General features: G+C 38.1%; 1 protein-coding gene across 23 annotated transcripts in view; it reads right to left on the reverse strand.

Annotated features, from left to right (window-relative positions):
• Positions 1-25,880, reverse strand: part of LOC149289350 (calcium/calmodulin-dependent protein kinase type II delta chain-like) — a 94,452-nt gene that overhangs the window by 26,886 nt on the left and 41,686 nt on the right. For 12 of the 23 annotated variants that reach the window (XM_089490688.1, XM_089490679.1, XM_089490669.1 and 9 more), the window contains exons 5-7: positions 7,591-7,656; positions 3,863-3,935; positions 481-583 (exon numbers count right to left, since the gene is read on the reverse strand). In XM_089490688.1, the coding sequence (XP_089346814.1) occupies positions 481-583; positions 3,863-3,935; positions 7,591-7,656 (242 nt within the window). Of the gene's footprint in view, positions 1-480; positions 584-3,181; positions 3,255-3,862; positions 3,936-7,590; positions 7,657-25,880 lie in introns of all 23 variants that reach the window. The other 11 variants (XM_089490690.1, XM_089490680.1, XM_089490671.1 and 8 more) reach the window with 1 other exon arrangement.

Consider the following 25,880-nt stretch of genomic DNA (forward strand, 5'->3'; position numbering starts at 1 on the left):
CTTTTATTTTATTTATTTAGGCTGGAAGACACCTTTAATCCGTTGGAATGGGAGGGGGGTTCTAGGATAACCTAGCCAAAGCTATTACACTGTTAGAAAAAAGCAAGGATTGTTTGTCTACTGATGATCTGAAGTAGTCTATCTGGCTCATCTGGAGGCAGCTGGATGGCTGCAGCATTGAGTTTTCTCATTGGGTGAGGTTATAGCAAACATTAAAGATGACTAAACTGTAAAGGTAAAAACTATTTAAAAAACTAAATAAAACTATCATGGTTTATTTTAGAGGAAGTCAGGCTTTCATAAATGGAAGCCAACCCAAGAGCCTTGCCAGACCCGGACTTAGCAAACAGTAGGCACCGTGCAAGACCCGATGAGTACAGCAAGATCATCTACCGCAGAGTAGGGAGCACTTTAGCCTCAAGCCAGGCATCTAGTATTTTCTTGTTACTTCAATGACATGAAATATTAAAATGTGCTTACCAAACCATGCTTGTTGATCACCTTGAACTTCAATTGCCAGCCCAAAATCTGCTAGTTTCACTGCGGCCCCCTTAGACTTGCTTGCTAAAAGCAAGTTTTCAGGCTTTATTTAGATAATATGTGGAGAAAGAATTATAATGATTAGACTTGTAAAAAAAAAAAAACAACCAATAGAGAAAGAACATAAATCCTATGGCATGTCAATGTTCACAAATAACATTATTCGCAATAACTTCCACAAAGTGAAAAAGGCCAGCAGGGTTTATTTACTAAACAGTGTTAGATACATAAAAAATAGAAATCCTGCAGGATAAACCCACTAGGGCTAATCCTTCATAATGCATAATTGAAAGTGCTTAGACAAGATGTTTAATAAGCGCTCTGTCATTTGCTCTTACAATTTCATCTGAAAAGTGTAAATGTACAAACACAGAAACTCTGAAATAGGCTTTTCAGCTCTATGGCAACAACCTATCAGTGCCTGCTTTTTGTCACATAGCAATTAAGCGTCCCCTGACAATTATGAGTGAGGCAACATTTTGTATGAGCAATTAATAACAGCAGTTGCATTCTCCATGCTGTGTTCCATTATAATGTTCAATAATTAGTATAAATGTAAAGTGTTCTATTCAGCAGAATAAGTGAATCAGTACCTTTAAGTGACTACACTTCATTGTTTAATTAATAAACCCCACATCTTATACAAATATATAATTCTCCAGGTTATACCAATATATTTAGTTCAAATGTATTATTTACTGCTGCTATTTACAGAATAATAGTATAACAGTACATGACTACATTTGGTGTAGAATCAAAATACATAAAAATGAAGATGATAACTGTGATGTTCAAGTAACAGTGTTCCCTATTCTGCTTGTGAACATAGTTTATAATCTTTTTCAACTACTCAGACTCTTAAAGGCTCAAAAGCTAAAGCTATACTGGCATGATCAGGAACCACCATCAGTTCTGGGCCGTTGCTCAGTGTGTCCTTATGGCTGTTTCATAGGTTCCTCCCTTGCTCACTGATCAGGAGCTTCCCATATTCTGGGGGTATGGCTTTGCGTCAAGTAGTGGGGCCCCAGAGAGACTTTAATGGGCAAGGAGTGTGCAGAACACCAAACCCTGATCCCCTGTCCAGATATGGAAGACATTAACCAGTCCAGGAAAGCAGCAGATCACATGGAGGTTATAGTTAAAACCCAGAAAGTTTTAACTATGCTAATGTCCCAGATAATATTATCCCAATATGAACCAGATAATTAATCTACATATCTAAATATATGTTGCCACACATTTATCATTAGTTTTCTACAGCAGTGGTTAAGCTCAGGAGAGCCATATTCCAAGGGCTTTACAGAGTTCTGATCATAATGTTGATATAAAAGTTTACTGTCATGTCACAACTTCAAAAGTCTATGATAGCCATCATAACGTAATGTTTTGATGGTTTGTGGAAATGGGGTAAGTCCAAAAGTGCAAAGCACAGAGAAAAGGATTTAGCAGATTAATAAATCTTCATGAAGAAAGATTTATGTCATTTATGCAGTGGGACATCCCAACAAACCAACAACTGGTGGAGTGAAATGCCTTATGTGTTTTGTGCTTGTGGCAGGTGCTTAATCATAGGCAGCCTTAGCGAGGTACAAATTGCCAAATGCTTTTCTCTGTGCTTTGCATGTTGATCGCGGTTGACCTCCTCCGTTGCCACATTGCTATACTGCCCTCGTGCTGCATGCTGTTGTTGCTAATTGATTTATATGGGCAGGTCTATAAGTACATACATATTGCACATTGTGTCTTGCTGAACAACAGTTCACATTTTGGGCATTAGTAAGATATCCTCCAAAAAGAAAGCTAAATTAAGCGAATGAACATTACATATATAGGGTTTCAATTCTTCCTGTGTACATTTTAGAGAAACATATTATAGATTTGAGGTGGTTTAACATGGCTTACAAGCAGAACTATGATGTCCAGGGAATATATTTTATAGTCCGAAATGATTTTTGGATATCATGGAGAGAAAAGAATTCAGAAACCTATGACAAATGTGCTCACTGACAAGAAGAGAATATTAAAGAGCTTGGCTGTCAAATTGGGGCCTATAATGACTTTTGTACATCATCTGTAACGTGGATTGTTTAACAGTGGGTTATGCATGAAGAGCAATTGTGGTGGAAAGGTTCGAACGCTGTCTTGACACTAAAACGATCAATAAACATCAGGACCCTACCACTGGTTGTTATGGCAATAAGATCACCTCTCAAAGTATGCATCCAAACGTTTCTTTATACCAAAGTGTTATGCGCTATATATTTAACAAAGTTTACCATCTAATCTTGTGGTGTGAAGCAGATCACTCCATCACACACTTGCAACCCCCATAGGGGAGTTACAAGTGAAGATGCAAAGTTAAAAGATGCATTACTAATTGGGAGTCATCTCTAAAATAGTTTTGTATATAAAAAGTATGGCACCAGAAAGCCCATTGGAAGCACTGCATATTTTATTCATGCATGCATTTGCTTAACCATTTGCCACTGACTTGAATGCTCCCAAAATGAAGAACAATCATATCGACTGACTAATGAATTTTTTCTGCTTACACTCGTCTGTCTGGCATGCAGGGCAGTAAACAGACATTAGCATTTCAAATACTGGCAGCATGGTTTTTTTATGTGAATGGGTCACTTACCTTTAGATCTCGATGGACTACGCCCATCTGATGGCAGTGAAGCACAGCCTCCAGGATCTGCTGAATGCAATGACTGCATGCAAACACCAGGGGGCGTGTATTAGTTCCAAGCTTACACTCACTGTCTGTATACCATTAGAAGGTTTGGGTTAAGAGTACAGCAGACAAACTTCTGGCGATGTACAGTTTAATGGATTACTTAATGGATTTATATGTATGTCTATTTTTGCAAGCTTTTGCAATAGCTTTTCATCTGATTTTTGTCCATCAATTATATTGGAAACAATATCCAGTTTTGGATTATAACAGTAATGACATTTGACTGTCGGTGATTTGAGAGTGTACGTCGCCAGTTTGTATGCCTGTGTAACCCAAGGTCTAGGTACAGCAGTGGTGTTGATGCCTACAGGCTCCATATTGCAACAGGGACACAAGAAAAAAATATTCAGTGCAGCCTTGAATCCCATACACATAACTCAAAATGATTGTCAACAATCCTTCAGCGGTCATGTTGCATTTGGAACCTGAAGGCTAGCAAAATGGAAGCATCATGCGAAACGTTGCATTCTCATTCATTTTTGGAAAGGGAGAAGGAGAACTGGTGAAGGAAACATTTCCATCCATCTCCTCCCACCCTTTGTCACCCAAATTATTAACATATATGAGCACCAGAATACTGACCTTTAGGTCTCTGTGTACTATGCCATTAAGATGACAATGATTTACACTTTCTAGAATCTGTTGAATACAATGACTGTGAAGATACAAGGGTAAAATGGAAGGGAAACACTTTAAAGCAAATACATTCCAAATTGATACACAATAAACAAACAAAAGAAAAGCAGACATATACAAAGTAGCAGCAGTATCCAGACAATGCTAAATTTACAAATTGTGAGCTTTAACAAAACAGGGTACCAACATTTGACGTCAGACATCACAGTCATTCCTCAAACCACAGAACGGACATAAAAATGTACTTATAACTTAGGAAAGCATTGCTTTTGTATTCAATGGTGAACAAAAAGCGAGTCAAACTTAATGTGTACATTTTCAACATGGCTCTTAGAATAACACTTTAGAAATATTCCTCCACAACGGGCACAAGTGTTCAACACGATAGGGATACGGAAATGGAAACCAAGCATGAAATATCAAAACTAAACAACAAAGTAAACACATATGTTATTCCTAGTTTGAACAATAAAAATCAGTGCAAGGCAGCAAAAGAAGAATGATCTTTGTGTTGAGGCCTACATGACAGCTGTGTGCAGGGAACAGTTTGAACGTCAAAGGAGTCGTTTTATAGAATCGTTAAACTAAAATGTACTAAAATATAACATACTTTTGGATTCTATGTAGTATATGTGCCAATGGCATTACTGATAGATTCTCCTACTAACTTAAAAAGTATGGTATTAAAAGGTATTAAAGCCAGTCAAGTAGTGACAACTCTGCCTTTCCTTTAACGGCAATGTTATATTTGAGTGTAAAATTTAAAATGCACTTGGAATATCTTTTGTTTGAATCCAAATTGTTAAATTATGCACTGTTTGTTATGTACCGTTTACCAATTGCACATAACTGGGGAACTGATGGCACTATATAAATCAATAAATCATAATGATATACACCAAAGGGGCCATATTGGCAAAGTCAAAAGTAGACCAACTTCTCAAAAATAAACTGTCAACACTGCAGTGGATATTTCCCAGTTTTACATATATTAAATTGGATTAGACATTACTGGCCAAATTGACAGTGTCTTCGATGAGGACATAACTTCAACTTGGGGAACTTTTAATCAGGCAATATTGGCTATCCAGGAGGGTGTTTCACCACAGTAGGTTAACTTTGGGTGCACTTCATCAATTTTAAAAAATAAAATGTAATCTGCTAGTGTGTGCTTAATCCGACAATACACAGGCCACCAAGCACAAATTCTAGTAGAAAATCGTATTAGTAGAAATTGCTGTGTACTCTCAGTAATTGCCAATAATCAGGTTACCTGCTCTGCATGATGTTATGATTAGTACTTCCACTTGGAGTACTAAATCCCTCAAATGAAATCATTGTTGGTTGTTAGAACAATTTCTACACAAACCTTTCAGATTACGTAATCATTTTGTTTACGGTATACTCCTATGCAAAACACATGTGCATCCTGCATCAATTAGTTAAATCACTAAATTGAATCAGTTCCTATTAAAGACCTAAGGAGGTACAAGAAAACATTCCAATACATTTAATGAAATTTGTTTAACATGTTTTCCTCTATTATCTATGGTGCCTGTTTTCCATGCTATAAACATCAAACATGACACTGTAGGGAATTTTATGCTCAACAGGCTTTAAATCTACTAGTGCGAAAGAAGCTATTAAAAAAGGCTCCTGGCCAGGCAAGGCTGTGATAATCGAGCATGTGTGTGCTAGCATGAGTGTGTAGGTGTGTGAGCGTAAACGTGCATGTGCAAGAGTGTATTTTAGAATGAGTGTGGATGTATGTGCTAGAGTGTTAAACACAGGAAAGCTATCCATTGAAAAAGTTTGCATTTTTTGTATGTATTGATACGGTATTAGGCATGTCAATTTTTCAGGAACAGCTAAGATATTCAATTTTTTAGGAAAACACAAAAAGGGCGTGACATTAACATACAACAAAGGCTAACATATATGTTACAAATACTGTAAATATATGTTTCCATAAGACAGGATGCACATTCCAGTTAGACATGGGCTTTGAAGAATCATTGTCACATCAATGACTTTTTAATATCTGATGCGCTACATACTATCACAAGGGAATCTGAGATGACTAATGTTACAGAAGTGTATGTCTCATTAAAAAAACAAAAACAGAAGACTAAACAAATATTAAACCTTTGCACATCTCTCTGGAAAAAATAAACATTGCTAGAGAAGAATTTAAAGCATTACTTTAGAATTCATAATACAGAAATTTTAGGGCATATTTCTTAAAGCCTAAATTAACAAAGATCAACCAAGTTAGTATTTTATGAAGATAGACAAAACTGTTATGTCACCTCTAAAAAATGTATTTTTAGTAGGTTTGCGAAACTATTTTCTCAAGACTATTTGAGAAAACTGACTGCACACAAACATCCAATGTAAAAATTGAATGTTGGACGGGAAAAAACCAAAACCCACTTGTTTACATATTATATACAGTATATAACCAGATATTGATACTTGACCTTGTTATGGAGGCACAATAAAAGATTACGGCTAGCTCATGTACCACATTGTATGGAGGATGTTTATGAAATCACCTTTAACCCTGCCTAATGCAGTATTTTCTATGTACCCTAAAAAATACCGTACTGTGTGATTTGTGGTTGGATCTCTAACATTTATTGTGAACACAGAAATCTATGAATTCTAAAATAGGGAAAAATATAGCCTATGGTTTCAATGGGGGGCTGGAAACAGGTTACCTAGGGTACTAGAAACTCTAAGGCTGGGCTTGCTTGTATAACTTATATTTTCTTATTTATACTTGTTTGACTTAATGCACACAAACTGTTGAAAGGAAATATTTATTACATTTAGTTTTCCAATAAAGCTCAAAAAATTTATATTTGTTTAAAATGGTACCCTTAGTATAATAAGAGCTCTGTGTATTATAAAGTAGTATAGTCTCGGAATTTAAACGCTCAGAGAAATTAAGTTCAATTACTTTTTCTTGGTATTGATTGTATAATTCACATATGAATATATGAAATAGGATACAATTTTCTTTAATGCTCTTATGAAAGTATAATGGCCAGAAAAAGAAGCATTTCTTTTAATTTATGAGAAATCATTCATAATGGCCTACAAACTCTGTACATTAATTAGTTTATGACACCAAGCTCCAGCTGATAACCATAAAGGTACATGGTGTACAATGAATGGCAAAGTGATTAAGTACAGAAGTCAAGCAGAATCAAACAAGTATGTAGTCGTTTTAAGTCTGACAAAAAATTATTTACGCAGAGTCAGCCTTGTCAAATATTCTATAATCATGTATAGCATTGACTTCACAAAAGAATAACTAGACCTCAGATGTGATATTGAGGAATTGGAGGTTTTTACACTAAAGGGAGAGTTGTCAGGGGAGTTTGCAGGACAGTTGTGCTTTTAACAACATTATAAAGGGCCAACACTAGTAGGTTTCTTCAGAAAAAAGCCTGAGGTGGCCCCATATAATGCACAAGTCCAAGGGAGAAGACATCTCAATTATGTAACTATACATTATACAGGGCCAGGCAGGCTCTTCCCGTAGCAGAAACCTAGTGGAGCTTGACCTTCATAACCTAACACCGCTTTAATGTAAACTCTCCAACGAGTGAAGATGTCTTGCTTTACAGACATTAAATGCATGTCACCTATGATGTGGCTTTACTTACCTGGCATCTGCTTCACTATAGTATTCTCTTGCTACAATATCTTCAAAAAGTTCTCCACCAGTGACTCTGTGAAGACACACAACATCCAAGTATTAGATTTGTGAACTTAAACATTTCTACCACTAAAATTGCATCAGCCCAGCAAAATGTATCTGAACCTCAATAATCAAAACGGTAACCCCCCCCCCATTAACAATGGTTGTCCCGCTGCAAATTTTATTGGAAAAATGCCTAATAAAAACAAAATAAAAGTGCTTTATACTTCTGTGTTCTTACAGGTCAATGCCAGTATTGTTGCATCAAATATATCACCAATTACCGTATTTGCTCGATTATAAGACAAGGTTTTTTTCAGAGCAAATGCTCTGAAAAATACCCCTCGTCTTATAATCGAGGTCGTCTTCTAATCAGACCTCAAAATGTCCGCTGGGGCCATGCTGCTTACCGGGCTTTGGTCGCGAGCAGCAGGAGAACAGGAAGCTAGAAGAGTGTAACATAACTCTGCCTCCCCCCTCCTTCCTCTGGGGGCGGGGCCAGAGAAGTTGCTCGCACAGCCGGGCCCCTGCAGAAGTCTTCCAGTGAGAGATCTGCAGTTCAGGTAAGGGGGTGGGGGAGGGTTTCTGAGTATGTGTGATTAATGGAATGAATGAGTATTTAAATGTTTGTGAATGAGTGTGTGTTAGTATGGATGTTTAAAGGGGGATGGTGGTGGTAGCATGGCATAGGGAGGCTGTACTCAGACTCCTATCATCCCCAGGTTCCAGCATGTACTGGCTGCCTTGGCTTGATAGGAGTGTGATTGCTGTTAGCAGTTATATATATATATATATATATATATATATATATATATACCTCCAGAAATGCCTTTTAACCCCCTATATGCCACTCTGCCCCATGATATGCCTTTTAACCCCCTATATGCCACTCTGGCATATAGGGGATTAAAAGGCATCTCATGGGGCAGAGTGGCATATAGGAGGGTATAAGACATTTCTGGAGGCAGAGTGGCATATAGAGGGTTAAAAGGCACATCATGGGGCAGAGTGGCAAATAGGGGGTATAAGGCATTTCTGGGGGCAGAGTGGCAACCCTAAATAATATTAATCTGATGAGAAAAGTAATATCTGTTTCTATCTCACAAAAGCAAGACACCACTGTAAAGGAGCAATACAAATGTGGAATGGTATAGAGTATATTAATGAGGGACATGTTTGTCTTCTATTATTTGTGTTGATTAAACTAGACAAATGATACTTATGGTTATGACAGCTTCCATGTAGCGTGTCAAAAGTTAACTGCCAGCGAGTTATTCAGTATGGCTGGGAAACAGAGGTCCAGAATCAAATTGCAAACCGAGATAGATAAGAATACAAGTGGGGAACATTGGTAACTTACTAATGAATACAGAGGCCAGATGTGTACCTAGATCATTACTTTTTTATTATTATTTTTTTTTTTAACAAATTAGCATTTATATAACAATGTAGCAGCATTATATACAAGGAAGCCAAGGAAGATTTACGTTTTAATTGGATTTGCTACAACAGCAAAGTTTATGTGCGCTGGTAACCTGTGCATTGTGTGCAGAAAATAAAACATACCGTACAGCTAAATAAAGGAATACAGAGGATATACTTACCAAAAAGCGTGGAGAGTTTCTCAAAGAAAACATAAAAAATTATTCATAGCGATATGATAAATTAAATAAAAGCTTAATTACAAGCAAAGGAGAGGTTCTTACACTATTTGGAGCAGTCACTGCTCAAGATTTCAGGCGCAGGACGACCGCTGTTACAGCTTGCCAATATTTTGAGTAAGGCGTCATGCAACAGGGAAATTGTGAGGATAAATATCTAATTGATGGTGCAGAATGAGGATTAGGAGCAGTAAAAATGTTAATTATCAATAAATAAGGACAAAGCCTGTGAGCGAAACATGTAGTGCATGTCTATGTCATGGGGGGGGGTGGAGGAAACGGTGGGTGCCTATATTCATGGCTATAACTTCAGCAAACGTGATCAGCTTGTTGCCAGTTACTGAGATGTAAGCACAGAATTGATTTATTGTTATTAATATTTTTACTGCTGCTAATCCTCGTGATTTCCCTGTCGCACGAAGCCTTACTAGAAATACTGTCAAGTGGTTGTCCTGTGCCTGGAATCTTGAGCAGTGACTGCTCTGAACAGCGTGAGAATCTCTCTTTGCCTGACAATTGGGCTTTTATTTAAATTTGTCACACTATAAATTATGTTTTTTGTTTACTTTGAGGTACACTCCACATTTTTGGGGAAAACTGGCTTTGGGAAGTATATCCTCTATACTCTTTTCTTCAGATGTGCTCTACACTTATTTTCATTATATAGATCTATAATAGGGGCAATTGTGGAGATTGATTCCCAGGTGTGTGCAGCACTCTTTTATAATTATATATATATATATATATATATATATATATATATATGGGTTTAAAGTGAACAGACAGAAATACTTAACAGCACCTGTTTGTTGCAAATAACACCGTTTTGTTTTCATACCGAGACGTTTTTTTTGCCTAAATGCAGCTTTTACAGAATAATGGAATACAAAGTAAGCATTTTGCTGATTATTTCAAAATTTAACAATCTGCAAAAGAATCACTCAACTCTATTATTATGAGCTTAAATGATTTTATACGGCTAAAATGTGTTCTGACTTTTTGGATGCCCCCCCCCCCTTATATAAACTTGAAATACTTGGTTGTGTTAGTTTCTTTTTAAATTTTGTTCTTTAATGTCAAAATAGATACAAAATAAAACCCGCGTTTTAATTAACTTCTTAGTTAAATTTCCAGTAAAAAGAAATTTACAGTATTTCACTTATTTGGCACAATGAAAACATGAAATGGATATTGGAAAAGTAACAGTGAGAGTTTCACATTCACTTTTGAATTAGCTGTAAATATTTTCTGTCATGTGTTATTTGTGGAAATCTATACCTTCCTGCTAATTGTTCTGCCATACAGAAAAAAAATGCTAGGAATAGTTTGTGTTCAACAAAGTACTGGACTAGCTCAGAATGGACAACAAGTTACACAGCTTGGAGGGTCACGTGTGCCATTAGCAAGGAAGACTGAGCTTGTCTTACCCCTTGCAGTACACAGTTTTCCCATTTGGGAATATAAAAGGGCTCGAAGATAAACAACCAGAGTTCAGATGCAGACTTCCTTGGTCACCATGCCTACAGAAATACCAACTGCAATTCACTGACAAGGACCAGGAGCGGCTGAAATATACTTCTAGAGTTGTCTTCCCTTGTGCAGGGGATAATATGTCTTGTTTTTTCATTGGAAATTACCCTTGTGAACAGAATTTGATTGATATGCCGACAGTGAATTTGAAAATCTGAAACATAAATGTAAGCACTGACTGTTCTTGGTCAAGCTAGTCTATTATTATACTTAGTCCCGGGTATAGTTTGATTAATTGTTCAATTATTGTATTTATATCATAAAGACATTACAAAAATTTCCATTGTTACATCCAATTTATTCCAAACGATGACACCTTTACATGCGATATCTCGACTCAGACCATAATTAGTCCTTGGTCTTGTCAAGGCACTAGCCTCTAGCACTTCTGATAGGAAGCTGTTCTATTTATCTACCACTCGCTCAACAAAGTAAAACTGCTTTACATTACATCTAAACCTCTGACCCTACAATTTTAGACTTTGACCTCTTGTTCTAACATTTTTCCTCTGAAATAAACTTCCCTTCTGTACTTTTTGAAATCATTTTAAGTATTTAAATGTGTCTATCACATCTCTCTCTACCAAGCTATACATATTAAAATCCCTTAGCACTGTTCTGATAATTTGTATGTTGCAAACCATTTATCGTTCTGGTAGACCTCCTTTGCACTCTCTCTAAAATAATAAGAATAGGAACCACACAGTTGAGAGTAATGTCAATAATTACAATTGGTTTCGGCCCTTAATTTTTCAGAATGTTCTTAAGTTTATCTATTTACTGTCTCGGTTTTGTACACCATTGGAAAATTGAATAAAGCATAACAAAATCTCATGCTTTGATTGATGCAGAAACACAGTTGTCCCTTATGTAAAGTTTTCTAATTAGATGATTACAAAGCACCTCAAAACTGTCAACATTTATTATGTCAACTCTTTGACAGCTTTCCCAAATTTCTACATCCACACACAGCTGCTTTAAGAGAAATGGTAGCCAAAACTACTATATTAGGGCTCTCTGTTCCTTTTTTTGACAAATAAAAATTAATATTTCAACAGTTTTTCCCTTCTACTTTCTCCCTTGTTCAAAAACGACTTTACCTACAGGTCTTTTAAGCTCTGCCATTACTAGAGCAATTTTTACTGTAGTGCTCTGTTCACAAAGCACTTCCAAATAAGCAAAAAAAAGCACAGAAATTATGTGTCAGATATTTCAACTAGTACATAATTTTAAATGAATACGCTTTCTTAAAAACGACAGGCAGTGCTACTATGACAAGTCCTGTCTCCGTTTATCCCATCTATTATGAGGCATGCCATTTTGTGATTATGGCTAATGCTGGAACACACAGCTAATAAATATTATATTTTAGGTCTGCTTTAATCCATTATCCACTGTGACAGGACAAAACCGCTCCACGTAGAAGACCTTCTGACCCGAGAAAGACATTAACAACTAATTGTATTCTTTCTGTGAAGAAATAGTGTTCTGGAAGCGTTGCTCTAATCGTTGGCCAATTATCTGGTTTGCATAAAGATGGTGCAGAATCTCCGAACAACTTGCCAAACATACATTCAGCTAAAGCCTGACAGAAGTCAAATGAATATGTATCTTCAAGCTGTAACTGTACTTCCTCTCTTTTATAACATACAGAAGGAACAGTGATTATGTAGTAAAGGTAAGGCAGAAGGGTCATTTAAAGAGATCTATGAATATTGCCTTAAAGATCTTTATGATTACATGTAGTTACTTTCCCCAACCTTTCTACAATCTTATCTTTCTACCCAGAACTCCGCACTCCCTTTTATTCCTTTCTCCTTAAAATTGAATTGTGGGTTTACTTTATAATTTGATGTAGTTATATTTCCCTTGTTCTTTGTTTCCAGTCTGTTTCAAAAAATACCAGCACAGTGTAATAAATACACGCCTGTTATTTTCAGTTACAAACTTTATTCCCTGACTTTTTTTGTGGCAAATTTACTTCAACCAACTTGCCAAAAATAAAATGATTACTCTGTAGACTTTTTAGTCACTGTAAAGCCAACGCTGAGCATCAATGTCTATATTGGTCTTGGACTGCACAGACCTTCTATGGAATGGGGGCAAGAATAAAATATATCTAGTACTTATTCAAATTCAATGACTTACTCGTAGATATTACACATTTCTGTGCCTGATGAGTGTGCTATGACTATTTGTATCAATAGGGTTCAACCTAAGTTAGTATCTTCAAGTCTGTGTTCTTCTGATGACATGGAAAGGTGTGTTCAGAATATTCAGAACACATACCTACTGGTGTAGGAACAACAGTAGGCTCTGGTTCTACTTTCTAAGCCACAGTGCTTGCTAAAAAACTATTTTATTTTGAGATCAAAAAGTTAATTCACCTCCTTAATACTAATTTTCTTTGACTGTTCAAGATAAGGTATTTGTCCAATAGCTAGTGTAAAGGTAGACCTATTAAAATGTTATAAGTTTTCAGAAGTGTATGAGGCCATAATATGATGATGATTCCTTAAACAGCATCATCCAGGTTTCCCTAAGAAGGACAAAAAAAAAGCTATGTACAAGTGGCAAACCGCCAACATTTTCCTCCAGGGGTGTCAGGACATGATATATTCATGGTATAAGTATGTGATTTGGGACCTGCGTAAACAATGTGTTTGTGGAACTATATACGTTAACGTTAACTCTTCTGTCAAGGTTATCTAAATTTCCAGTGAATATTCATCAAAAACAGTACTGGAATACAAGGGAAATCAAATACAGTAATTTAGGTCATCAAGGAGCTTGGAACATTCTTACTTTGTATCACCATATACTAAATTGGGATTCCTGTGTTGGGGAGTGCTACAGGAGACTGCCACAAGGCCCCACTTGGGGGCTGCAAATAAGCTAAACAGCACAGACCTCCATTGATCATAAGATCTCCACTGTCTCCAAAAGCAGGACAACACGGCAGCTAACCAGGATAGTGCATGAGGTATGATATAGCATTGCTAGGTTTACTTAATGACACGTTTGTTTTGCTTCAATATACTCTCTCTCTGCAGGCTATTCTCATTTATGACCTTCTGACATTTTCTATACATTCCACTCAGCCTTTCCTGATGTTTACCTGGTCACTTAAGTAACATGACCTTACCAACTATGGAAGCAACTGATGGTAGAATATTACATTAACACAAGTGGTAATTGAGAAGTGACTTGCAGAATTGTGTATGCATTACATAATAAATTTTTTAAGAACCACATCACTTAAAGATAAAAGGTTGGTTTAATCTTCCATTTTAAATTGGCGAGGTGCCTTTATTAGAACACACATTAACTCCAATAACTAGAAAGTGTACTCATTTGTTTTGACAGCAGTTGAGGCTTACAATAAACCTCGACGGAATGTTCAGTACTGAGGATGTCATTAGACTTGACTAATATGGATTTATCACCGGCTAAAGCTCATTTATAAAACGTAAGGTCCAACATATAGTGCGTGCTTGGTAGTAGTAGTGGTTTGCATTTCACATGAAATTGGCCACCTGGTATCTCTGTGCTTTCAAATTTTGCATTTGCATCTGAACTACCATCCAAGTTAAACCCGTATCATGAGTTGGAACACATGATGAATGTAAAATTCTTACATATTTAAAGAATAACTTTTGGGAAAGGTTTGGACACTAAACATTACTAGGAATGATGCTTCTAATGTTGTATTTTGTAGTTTTAAATGAAGCACACTAAGTAGAAAAGTGCCTTTTATGTAGTTTGAGTATACAAGTACATAATTAAGAAAATTCCTTAAATGCAACTTTCCTAAAAGGTTGAATGTCTCCTTCAGGACAGATTATGTGAGAAGTCACCACAGACATGCTACACTTGCTACCTAATAAAATGTACATACATATTCTGTCTTTGGGTTATTCCATACTTTCATTACCCCAAATAAGACCCTCACTACTCTCCAACTAAGACCTTAAGAAACATCAGAATTATACGGTAATCTTGTAATAACTATTTCTGACTTCTAGAACAGACCCTCCTGGATAATCATTCTTATAGTTTCAAAAAATAAGCTGCACTGAGTCACCTGATTTCATGTAGGCATTTGAATTAATAACCAATGCATGCTAGACACCATAAGGCTGATGTTTCATGGAAAGATAGCGTGGATAGAGTCAACTGTATGAGAAACCTATTCGCACTGAGATTGGCATATAACCCAAGGCTCAAGATTACATTATCTGCATACCTTTGGAGTTTTTGTAAATTGATATCAACTAGAAAGCATTAACACATTTCTATGTCAGGGGATGAACAATGCATTGCTATATGTGTTGCTCACATTTGGGAAAAACATACCCATAGGTCACATATGTAGAATAAAATTAAGTAATCTTCTAATTTAACATCAAACATTCAGCTATTATTTTTGGCTTTGTATGAAATCATTAACATGGACCTGTCATTTACAATCACTAAATGTTCTGAAGCAGGGGCGGACTGACCCATCGGGCACTCGGGCATGGACCAAGGGCCCAGGAGGGTCTGGGGGCCCAGGAGGCTGCGAGGGAAAGTGTCTGGGGGTTGCTCATGAAGTTTTCAGCAACTGCTCGGCGACCCTCAGTCTCTCCTGCAAGGCCTCTAGATTGGTCACGGTATTGGCATGTAATGAGGAGTGCCGGAATAAGTCATGTTCCGGTGCTCAGCAGTGAAGCAGCGTGCACCACGGCAGAGCAGGGAGACAGAGACCATGCGCTCCCACCGCAGGACTTCTGGAAGGTAAGTGAACTACAAAGGGGGGAGAGAGGGCAGATAGTGAGAAGGGAGGGAGGGGGAGTAGATAGTGAGAAGGGAGGGAGGGGGGGTAGAAAGCAAGAAGGGAGGGGGTAGAGAAGAGGTTGTCTGCTCGCATCCAGGTCCCCTGCAGCGCTGCGGGGGATCTGGATCTTAGTCTTGTAGTCAGACCTGTTTGAGGTCTGATTAGAAGACGACCTTGAATATAAGATGATTGTTAATTTTCAGAACGTTTGCTCTGAAAAAACCTTGTCTTTCTTATAAATGAGCAAATACGGTAATTAGTGTGTGGAGTAATTCTCTGAATGAATGGGAGAATTAAATAATGTGTGGATGAATTGTGTAAACAATGAAATGATTAATGTGTGGATGAATTGTCTGAATGAGTGAGAATGAATGAATTAATGTGTGGATGAATTGTCTGAATGAGTGAGTATGAAGTAATGTGTGGATGAATTGTCTGAATGAGGGCATTCCTAAATTTGTGAGAATGCATTAATGAATATGTGTAAATTATGTGTGTGAATGAGTGAGAATAAGTGATTGTGTGAATGAATTGTGAATGAAAGTGTGAATTAGTGAGTGACTGTACAAGTGTTTGTGTGTATCATAGATGTATAATTGATTTGTGGAAAGGCAAAGATGGCACAAGCAGCGTGTTTAAAGGACAACGATGGCATAGGATGGGCTGTTTGGGGGCAAAGCAGACTCATGCTGGGCTGTTTGGGGACAAAGATGGCATGTCCTGGATGTGTGTTATCTGGGTGCTGGTCAGGTTCTATGTGGGCAGTGTGGATGCCAGGGCTGGCTCTGGGTTGTGTAACCTGTGATCTATGCCTGTAACTTAGGAGGTTTTATCTATACCTTTAATGCCGAGTTCTTATGTGAATTCCAAATGACCTATACCTGCAAAGCTGGGGTTGTATGCTATTCTGTTGATCCATATCTGCTATGCTTTGTTTCCATACATTATTTATGTATATCTGTTAATACAGGGTGTATATGTCTTATTCAGTTGATCAATGCCTGCAATGCTATTTCCATGTGTTTATTTGATCTATACCCTCGGTGCTGAGTTTACATGTAATTTCAAGTTGATCTATACCTGCAATGCTGGGCTTCTGTGTTCTGTTGATCTATACCTGCAATGCTATGTTTCCATACATTAATATTGTATACCTGCAAATACAGGATTTCTATGTCTGATTCTATACCTTCAGTGCTGAGTTCACATGTGAATTTCATTTGATCTATACATGGAAAGCTGGGTTTGTGTTTTAATGTGTTGACCTATAGCTGCTACGCTATGTTTCCATACATTAATCATGTATACCTGCAAATATATATCCACCCCCTCTCGAAATGTGAACAATTATGTTTTGAAGTCATCAGAACACTTTTAGTATACTAAGCTGTTAAATAAATAAGTTGGGAAAGCAACAGATCCACTTTAAGAATTCTGAAGTCAGAACATGCTTATTGTGAATTGTTATATTGTGCACACTTTTTTAAGGAATGCTTTTGGTTGCACTGACAAGGGTCAAAAGAATCTTCGATCAGAGCTTCTATCATCCATTAAGGTATGGATTTTGCTTTTGAAATAGTCACACTCAGTAGAGCTTATTTAGCCTTGCCTATTACAACAAATGAAATCAGAAGACGCAAAGCACTAAAAATTATGTACATTTACACAAACCTGGTAGGCTAATATAAATCCAGTGAAAGGAAATGGGTAAAACCGGCCTTCAATAAATCTTGTGCTATGCAGAGATGAGCATATCGATTTGTGTTGTGGTTATATTAAGCTTATGATTCATTTTGGCATTTATTAAGTCTGTTTTTTTAATTCCTAATACGATCAAAGTCATTAGAATGAAACATTTCTCTTATTCCTTGCAAACTGCATCTGACAAAAACCTGAAATCCGTTGTTTCGACTAATTGGTTGCGCTCTTCTCCAGCAATAAACAAAAGGGTGAAAGTGTTTCTAAACCAGCAAGTTAAGAATAACATTAAGCACGCACGGTGCAGAACACATAATTTAGATAGCTGGAGTCAACGGAATGGCATGCGAAAAACCCAAAGTGTTGAAAGAGTTGACTTGCTTCTGCCAAATTCTGTTTTCCATTGTCTGTAACTAGGTGTTCCATCATGCTATATACACATGAGCTGTGAGTTCCACTGAACAACCATAGACATCCAAAACATCACTAATGAGATTATAAAATAGTCCCTTCAGATCCCAAAATCTTGTCAACTAAATTTATCAAAGCCAATAAAATTGTGCAACCTGTGTAGATAGGCTAGTGTGCCACCTGGTTATCTACAGAGAGAAGTCGAGAGTACACTGGCAAAATTCATAGGGTGCACATGGCATAAATAATTTTATTTTAAGAAATTTTATTGCAGATGTTGGCTCCAGTGCTTAGTCTACTTTTGAAGTTGTTACATTGTGACGTTCTTGTTCAGAGGTTCCCGTTTCTGAGCTCCTTCATTAACCTGGAGGGAGCTGAACCTCTATAGCAGGGGCGTCCAACATGCGGCCCGCGGGCCAAATGCGGCCCGCGAGACCCCGAGGTGCGGCCCGCGTAAGATCGTCAGCCAGGGCAACCGATCTTACGCGAGCCGCACCTCAAGCCCTGCTACTTACTTGTGGGAGGGTCTTCTGGACTGCACAGAGGAAGCGGAGTTCACGTGACATCCTACTTCCTCTGTGCTTTAGCAGAGAAGGCAGAGGGAGGCCGCGCCCCCTGCTGAAGTCTATGAGCGGCATCGATGAGCTGCAGTGCAGGTAAGGGGGTGGGGAGGGTGTTTGAATGAGTGTGTGTGATTGAGGGAATGAATCTGTGAATGAATGATTATATGAATAAATGAGTGTGTGTGTGTGATAGCATGGATGTGTAAGTGCTGGAACCTAGGCATGATGGGACTGTGATTGCTGTTAGCAATCACACTCCTATCATGCCAAGTCAGCCAGTACATGCTGAAACCTGGCCAGCTGCCCCCCTTGTGTAGTGATGCTGCCAGCAGTATGGGGTCTGCACTTACAGCCACCCTGTACCAGCATGTACTGGCTGACTTGGCATGATAGGAGTGTGATTGCTAACAGCAATCACAGTCCCATAATGCCTAGGTTCCAGCATTTACTGGATGGATGTGTAAGTGCTGGAACGTAGGCATGATGGGACTGTGATTGCTGTTAGCAATCACACTCCTATCATGCCAAGTTAGCCAGTACATGCTGAAACCTGGCTAGCTGCCCCCCTTGTGTATTGATGCTGCCAGCAGTATGGGGTCTGCACATCACTTACAGCCACCCTGTACCAGCGTGTATTGGCTGACTTGGCATGATAGGAGTGTGATTGCTAACAGCGAGCACAGTCCCATCATGCCTAGGTACCAGCATTTACTGGTTGCCTGGGTATGATAGGAGTGTGATTGCTGTTAGCAATCACACTCCTATCATGCCAAGTCATATTGCTAATTTTGTCCAATTGTGTGTTACCTACTTTTATTAAACATGTGAGTTTTTATTATTATTTTTAAAGGTGGGGGTCATTTTCAGTTTTGGCTAAGTGAACCCTGAATGTTTTGGTCCAGAATTTTCATTTTAGTTCATCCCTAGAATAAATCTAGGGAATCCTGAATTTGTAGTCGCAAAACGTTCAAGGCCCAGAAATCAGTGAGAGGAAGAGTAAAGGTTTTGTGTCATTTTACTTTATTTTAATCTGCATATTTTATTAAAGGCCATATTTTTTGTCACAGTGAAAAATGAGTGCGGCCCGCGCACGTATACAATTCTGATGAAGTGGCCCACTGCAGAAAAAACTTGGACACCCCTGCTCTATAGCCATGGAGTATCGCCAGTAACTGGTAACCAGCATCCAAAGTGTTTATTTAACTGGAGCTCCATGCATATGAGTTTATTCTAATAAATGGTAATTGGATTTTAACAATCATACAGAGTTACGCTATGTTTGTTCCTTTAGTCTCTCATATGTGCACCTGAGTCTGAAAGAAGATGCCTAGTTCTAAGTTCATATCTTGTTATTCAGCGGATGGTGATATCTTCTGTTTTTAATTTGCTATTTTTGGTCTTGCTTGGTTGTTTTTTTTTGCCATGTGCAACTTGTTACACTAAACACAAGGCACACATGAAAAGAAAACCAATTTGCTGTTTGTTGAACATTACAAGGACAGACACAGCCTTAGGGTTTTCAGCTCCCCACATACACAGGAAGGAACTTCAAGTGGCACACTTTACCAGCATGTCACCTACCATGAATAAGGGAAAACAGTAATACAGTATCACAATTTTAGTAAAGAAAACGTAAGTGATGTTCTTTATATATTAATTCATTTATTTTGCATACACTTTATATAGCATTAAGCAAAAAGAGCTTCAGGGTAACCAGAAGGGACTTCTATGCACTGGTTCATCATCTAAAAAGGGTTGGGGCTTGTGAACATGTATATTCAGTTTTGAGTTTGAATGCAACACAATACTTTCATAAAACTAGATCAGTTTGGGATGAACTATAGTCAATACATAGATGGTTGGGGGTTGAGGAAACATCACAAGAGGAAGGAATAGAAAAGAGAACCTATACAAGTGACATGAAGCAGATTACCGTATTTGCTCGATTATAAGACAAGGTTTTTTTCAGAGTAAATGCTCTGAAAAATACCCCTCGTCTTATAATCAGACCTCAAATAGGTCTGACTATGAGACTAAGATCCAGATCCCCCGCAGCTGCAGGGGACCTGGATCCTCCTGTCAACCCCCCGCCCCACTTACCGGTGCTGAGTCCCCGGTGTGTAGCCGGGGCAGCGTGTAAACCTCTACAACTTACGCTTGTCAGAGATCAGAGTTCCCCGCACCGGTGACTGACGGGGGGTGGGGTTATGTCTAAAACCATTAGACATATGACATATCTGGCATATGTCTAATGGTTTTATGGCCCCTCTAACCAGGGAGTGAACTGACCAAGGATGTTTTAATTGAACCATATCTGTCCATTGGATCTCTGCTAGTCCAACTAATTTACTGCTGAACAAATTCCCCAATACCTCTGTGTTTATCTAAAGTCTTTGTTAACGTGTGAATTTTGCTTTTGTATGTGTTAGCTTCATTAATGCCTGAGGAAGCTTCATTAATGCCTGAGGAAGGGACCTAACAACTTGGTCTCGAAAGCTCGCAATCAAACTCTGTTAGCCAATAAATGGTATCATTTTAACTATACTATTCTCCAACTTCATAGGAACGCATAATCATGCAGATCTTGCAAAAACAAAGTTAAGACAACTTTCCTAGTGGTGTACACAAAAGGAGGGATGTAATCTGTAAACGCTGTTATATGGGGTTATAGAGTATAGAAATAAAAGATGTAGAGTTTGGGAAGTGACAGATCTGCTTTAAATCATAGTTGTATACTTCAAAATATTCACCAATAAACAAACAGAAAGAGAAAACATTAGAAGTAAATAAAAAAATAATAAAACAATGGATTCTCTTGGAACGGATGTGAGAACAGACAAAACCAGCTACATGCCCGAGGCAAAGTTACAGTCTGCCAGCAAACAACATTTTGATTAAATAATGAGCTCTACTGTCTGAAGTAATATAAGGAGGAAATCACACACAAAATGTGCCGGAATCTGCTGTTTTGTACCAACTTCTTGCCTTTGTAACGGGCAGTGGCGTCGGCAGGGGGGGCCAGAGGGGGCCATGGCCCCCCCTACATTATGCTGTGCCCCCCAGTGTGCCCCCCCAATTGAAACGATATATTACCATGACCCGGCCCACCGCCGGGAAACCGGGACATTTCCCGGTGTGCCGGCACATTGAGCTGAAATTGCAGCCGCCGGCCACTTAATGGCTTGCCGGCATGCCGATCACTGAGGCTCTTCGCCCCGCCCCTCTGAAGATGCACCGTGACGCTCAAGGGGGCGGGCACTTACGGAACAGATGCTCTGTGACAGGGAGCACGCGGTAGAAGAGCAAAAGCAGCGGTGTTAAGGCGGAAAAACGAAGACCTTCAAAAAAGTAATTATTTCATTTAAAAAAATAGTTGAGTTGATAAGCAGAAGGAGGGACATTAACAAGGGGGGGCTGCCTTGGGAAAATTAAATACAAAAAGATGGTGGCTGGCAGGCTGGGGACATAATTACACATCGGGGGGGTTAATACTGGGGGCCATTATAATAACCATTACAAGGGGCTGGTGCATCAATACACAAGGGAGGGGGGCAGGCTGGCGGCATCAAATAAATCAATACACAAGGGAGGGGGCCTGGCTGGGGGCATCAAATACATCAATACACAAGGGTGTATAGCAAAAATGCACAAAGGAGGGTGGCTGGGGGGGGGCACAAATACACAAGGGGCAATACACACAAACAACAGAGCAATGTGGAAAGCATTTTTTATACTAGTAGTAGTAGTATATAATTAATAATATTAGTAGGTTATCCCATCCTGATGTGGTGGTCCATGTGGCAGCAGAGCCTGCCCTGGGGTATGTATTTGGGTGTCAGTGTGGGAGACCCTGTCCTGATATGAGTTTGGTCATCTGTTTCCTGGCACTTTACTTGCTGTAGGGTTAAATAGAACTTTGTAATTTTTATTTATCCAGACTTTGTGGTCACTTCAGAGGACAACACTTTCTAGGCCTAGAAATCAGTGAGAGGAAAAGTAAAGGTTTTGAGTTATTTACTCTTATTTCAATCTGAATATATTATTAAAAAGGAAACGTAGATGTTGGTTCAGAGTTTGTGAAACTCAATTCTTGATTACAGTATACAGGACACTATTCCCCTTTGGTTTCACAGGCCTTCACAGACCAAGTGCTATTCAGCTTAGTTATATGCAACTGTATGCATTTTGTTATCTGTGATGAGGTGTTCATTTGGTGATGCAGTGCTAAGATGGTTGTGTTGCATTAATTGCTAAAATATTTCGTTTTCAAGAATATTGTTAAGAATAATGCTATCACTGTTTTGTTGCGCTGAATAAAACTGGACTTTTTCATCTAAAAATTTTTGCAGTAGCAAATGTTTGATTCCATTATGTCTAATCTTAATTTATTTGGGCCTTTTAACTTTTTTGATTTCTGGGATTTTAATAATGTGATAAAAAAGAATGATTTATAGTTGTTTGGATGTCAAATCGTGTGTAAAATTCTGTTGATCTGTATCGGCTAAGTTTCCATACATTATTTATGTATACCTGCAAATACAGGGTTTTTTTTTGTCTAATTCAGTTGCATGTGCTGTTTCCATGTGTTGTTTATTTGATCTATACCTGAACTACAGGGTGTAAGTAAAAGAGCGGTATGGTTTAGTGAATGAGGGGACAAAGGGACCCTGGGGATGATTACAGGGGAAAGGACTTCTCAATGTCACGGTGCAGTCAGAAGGAAGGAAGACTGTACTGACTCTCACTGTCTTCCGCTGATCTGCAGTCAGTGTGGCAAATATATTTTTTTCGTCGTGGTAGCGGAGGGAGTGATTGCATGCAAGGGAGCGTTGAGCGGGGCCCAAGGAAATGCTTGGGTAGGGTCCAGTTTTTTCACTATAAAATATATTGGCAGCAGGGGCAAATATCTATATATGTTTTGGCAGCAGGGGCTAATATTTATTTATATATGGGCAGCAGGGTCTAATATTTATATATTGACAGCAGGGTTTAATATTTATATATATTTGCGGCAGGGTCTAATATTAATATATATTGGCTGCAGGGGCTAATATTTATATCGGAAGCCGGGACTAATAATATATACCGGCAGCAGGGTCTAATATTAATATATATCAGCAGCAGGAGCTAATATTAATATATATCGGAAGCAGGGGCTAATATTTATATATATATATATATATATATATATATATTGGCAGCAGGAGCTAATATTAACATATATTGGCAGCAGGAGCTAATATTAATATTTATTGGCAGCAGGGTCTAGTATTTATAGTCATATTGGCAGCAGGGTCTAATATTTATATATATTGGCTGCAGGGCCTATTATCAATAAATATTGGCTGCAGGGGGTAATATTTATATATATTGGCTGCAGGGACTAATAATATATATCGGCAGTAGGGGCTAATATTAATATATGTTGGCAGCAGGGTATAATTTTTATATATATCGGCAGCAGGGTATAATATAAGTATGTATCCGCAGCAGGGGCTAATATTAATATATATCCACAGCAGGGGTTAATATTAATATATATCGGAAGCCGGGTATAATATTTATATATATTGTCAGCAGGGGCTAATATTAAAGAATGAAAAACACTTTAGCTGTTATTTTGAAATCATATTTCAATCACGGTCTTTACTTCAAAGAGATAAGTGCATATTATGTAGTTAAAAATGAACGTCTAACGTGTGTATATATATATATATATATATATATTGTATATGTACCGTTTTATAATTGGCCCCCCTACTTTGGTCCCTGGCCCCCCCATGTGCCCCCCCTAAATATGAAAGCTGGAGACGCCACTTGTAACGGGCTGCATCATACCTCCCAGTATTTGAAATGTCAAGACAGAGACAATTGTTTTAGTGGCTGTAGTTAGCTGTGTGACTTTATCCATCCATTTTATGTGACTTTGAGACCTACAGATATTTATGAAATTGAGTAGGGCATTTAGAATAAGAACAATGAAATGTGTGTATACAATTTCTAAACACATTTCTTGCTGTTTCTATACACATTGCTGTGACATTTAGGGCTGTAGAACACTGTGATCCACTCATGCACATTTCCCTAGATACTCGGTGGAAGAGATATAGGGAAATAGGAGCAGTCTTCATACCTGGTAAATTTCTAGGAAAGGTCAGCTGAAGCCACCTCTTGGTGCAAGAAGGGCAGGACAATCTGCACAAGGGACAGCGTTGGGAAGTCCTGGATACCCTTAAATTAGCTAGGCGTGGGATAGGTAAATAGGCAGAGAGTGGGCACATGCCCGGAGAAAGGGGAAGGTGATTTGGAGAAGCAGAATTTCATCTGAAGACTCCAGGTTAAGCCCGTAGAGTTCTCAGGTACGACTGTCTCACTAAAAAGGGAAACTTGAGAGTATGCTGCAGATCTTATATTTTACCTGTTCTGAGCTTCAATTGTATTAGAATTAGGGGTGTGTCTCCTAAAGTCATAGTCTGCAGTAAAGTTGACTATTTTACCTCCATGAATCCCTCTCCTTTTTATGAACAATTAGCTTCTCATGCAACCTTGTAAGTGGATTTTACTTATGATGTATAGGTTAAAATGCGTTAATAAATCAAAGAAACATTACAAGTAAAAAAAACATATTTCAAGATGCTACGACATTCCTGATAACTTGCTTACCAAAAAGTGGCCATATGCATCAGTATATGTGACAATGGGACACTTTTGCTTGCAAATAAGATGGGTGAATCCATAGGCAGTAGAAAACAATCAGTGATGACAGTAATACCCCAGCAGTCACTGGCTTCTGGTAGAAGGTCCCCTTATCTTAATGTAGGATGCCAGCAGAAGATACCTCACTATGACATGGTTAATTCCCATAGCTGCTAAAAGCAACGATTAAGTCAGGAACAGTTGTGTGGGGGTGTAATGGCAGTGTTACTCCACTATCGTTGCATTATCATTAAAATAAGCACTGCTTGCTCATATGCAATGAATACAATAAATCTATATATACATAATTTCTCTCTCATTAGATGGATACATCACAGTACACATTATTGTAAATGAGTTTGAACAAGCACACTTCGTAATTATTGTACTATGTCAGAAAGGACAGTTCATCACAGTGACTGCTTCTCAGAAGGTCGTATACTGAATGAACCTGATTGTGTCTAATAACACAGAGAATAATTTTCCTGGTCAATCAGCAGAAATTCTAATTTTCCTATTGTACACAGCACAGATTTTAAATGTTTAGTCGTAGCAAATGTCTATATATTTTTAGCAACATAAAGACACTAAATTGGAAGCATTAATATAAAAATAAAGAAAGAAAAAACACCATCAGCCTGAGCCAATATCAACAGGTGTGGGGTACATACAGTACATATGTCTCAGTAATAAATTAAAATAAATTGGTATTTCATATGGAAGGACTACTAAGAAAAAAATAGACACAAAGCAATTCATGTTCACCAAGGTGCTAAAAATATAACTGTATTCTTAGTTTTAAGGGCTTATACTCAGGATAAATTTCCACCCCGTCTGCCCATAGGCACAAAGTCTCCACAAAGGGGAGAAAATGGTCTTA

This window comes from Sceloporus occidentalis, unplaced genomic scaffold, assembly GCF_023333645.1.
Source record: "Sceloporus occidentalis isolate IW3139 unplaced genomic scaffold, rSceOcc1.0.p SCAF_46, whole genome shotgun sequence".
Lineage (NCBI taxonomy): Eukaryota > Metazoa > Chordata > Lepidosauria > Squamata > Phrynosomatidae > Sceloporus > Sceloporus occidentalis.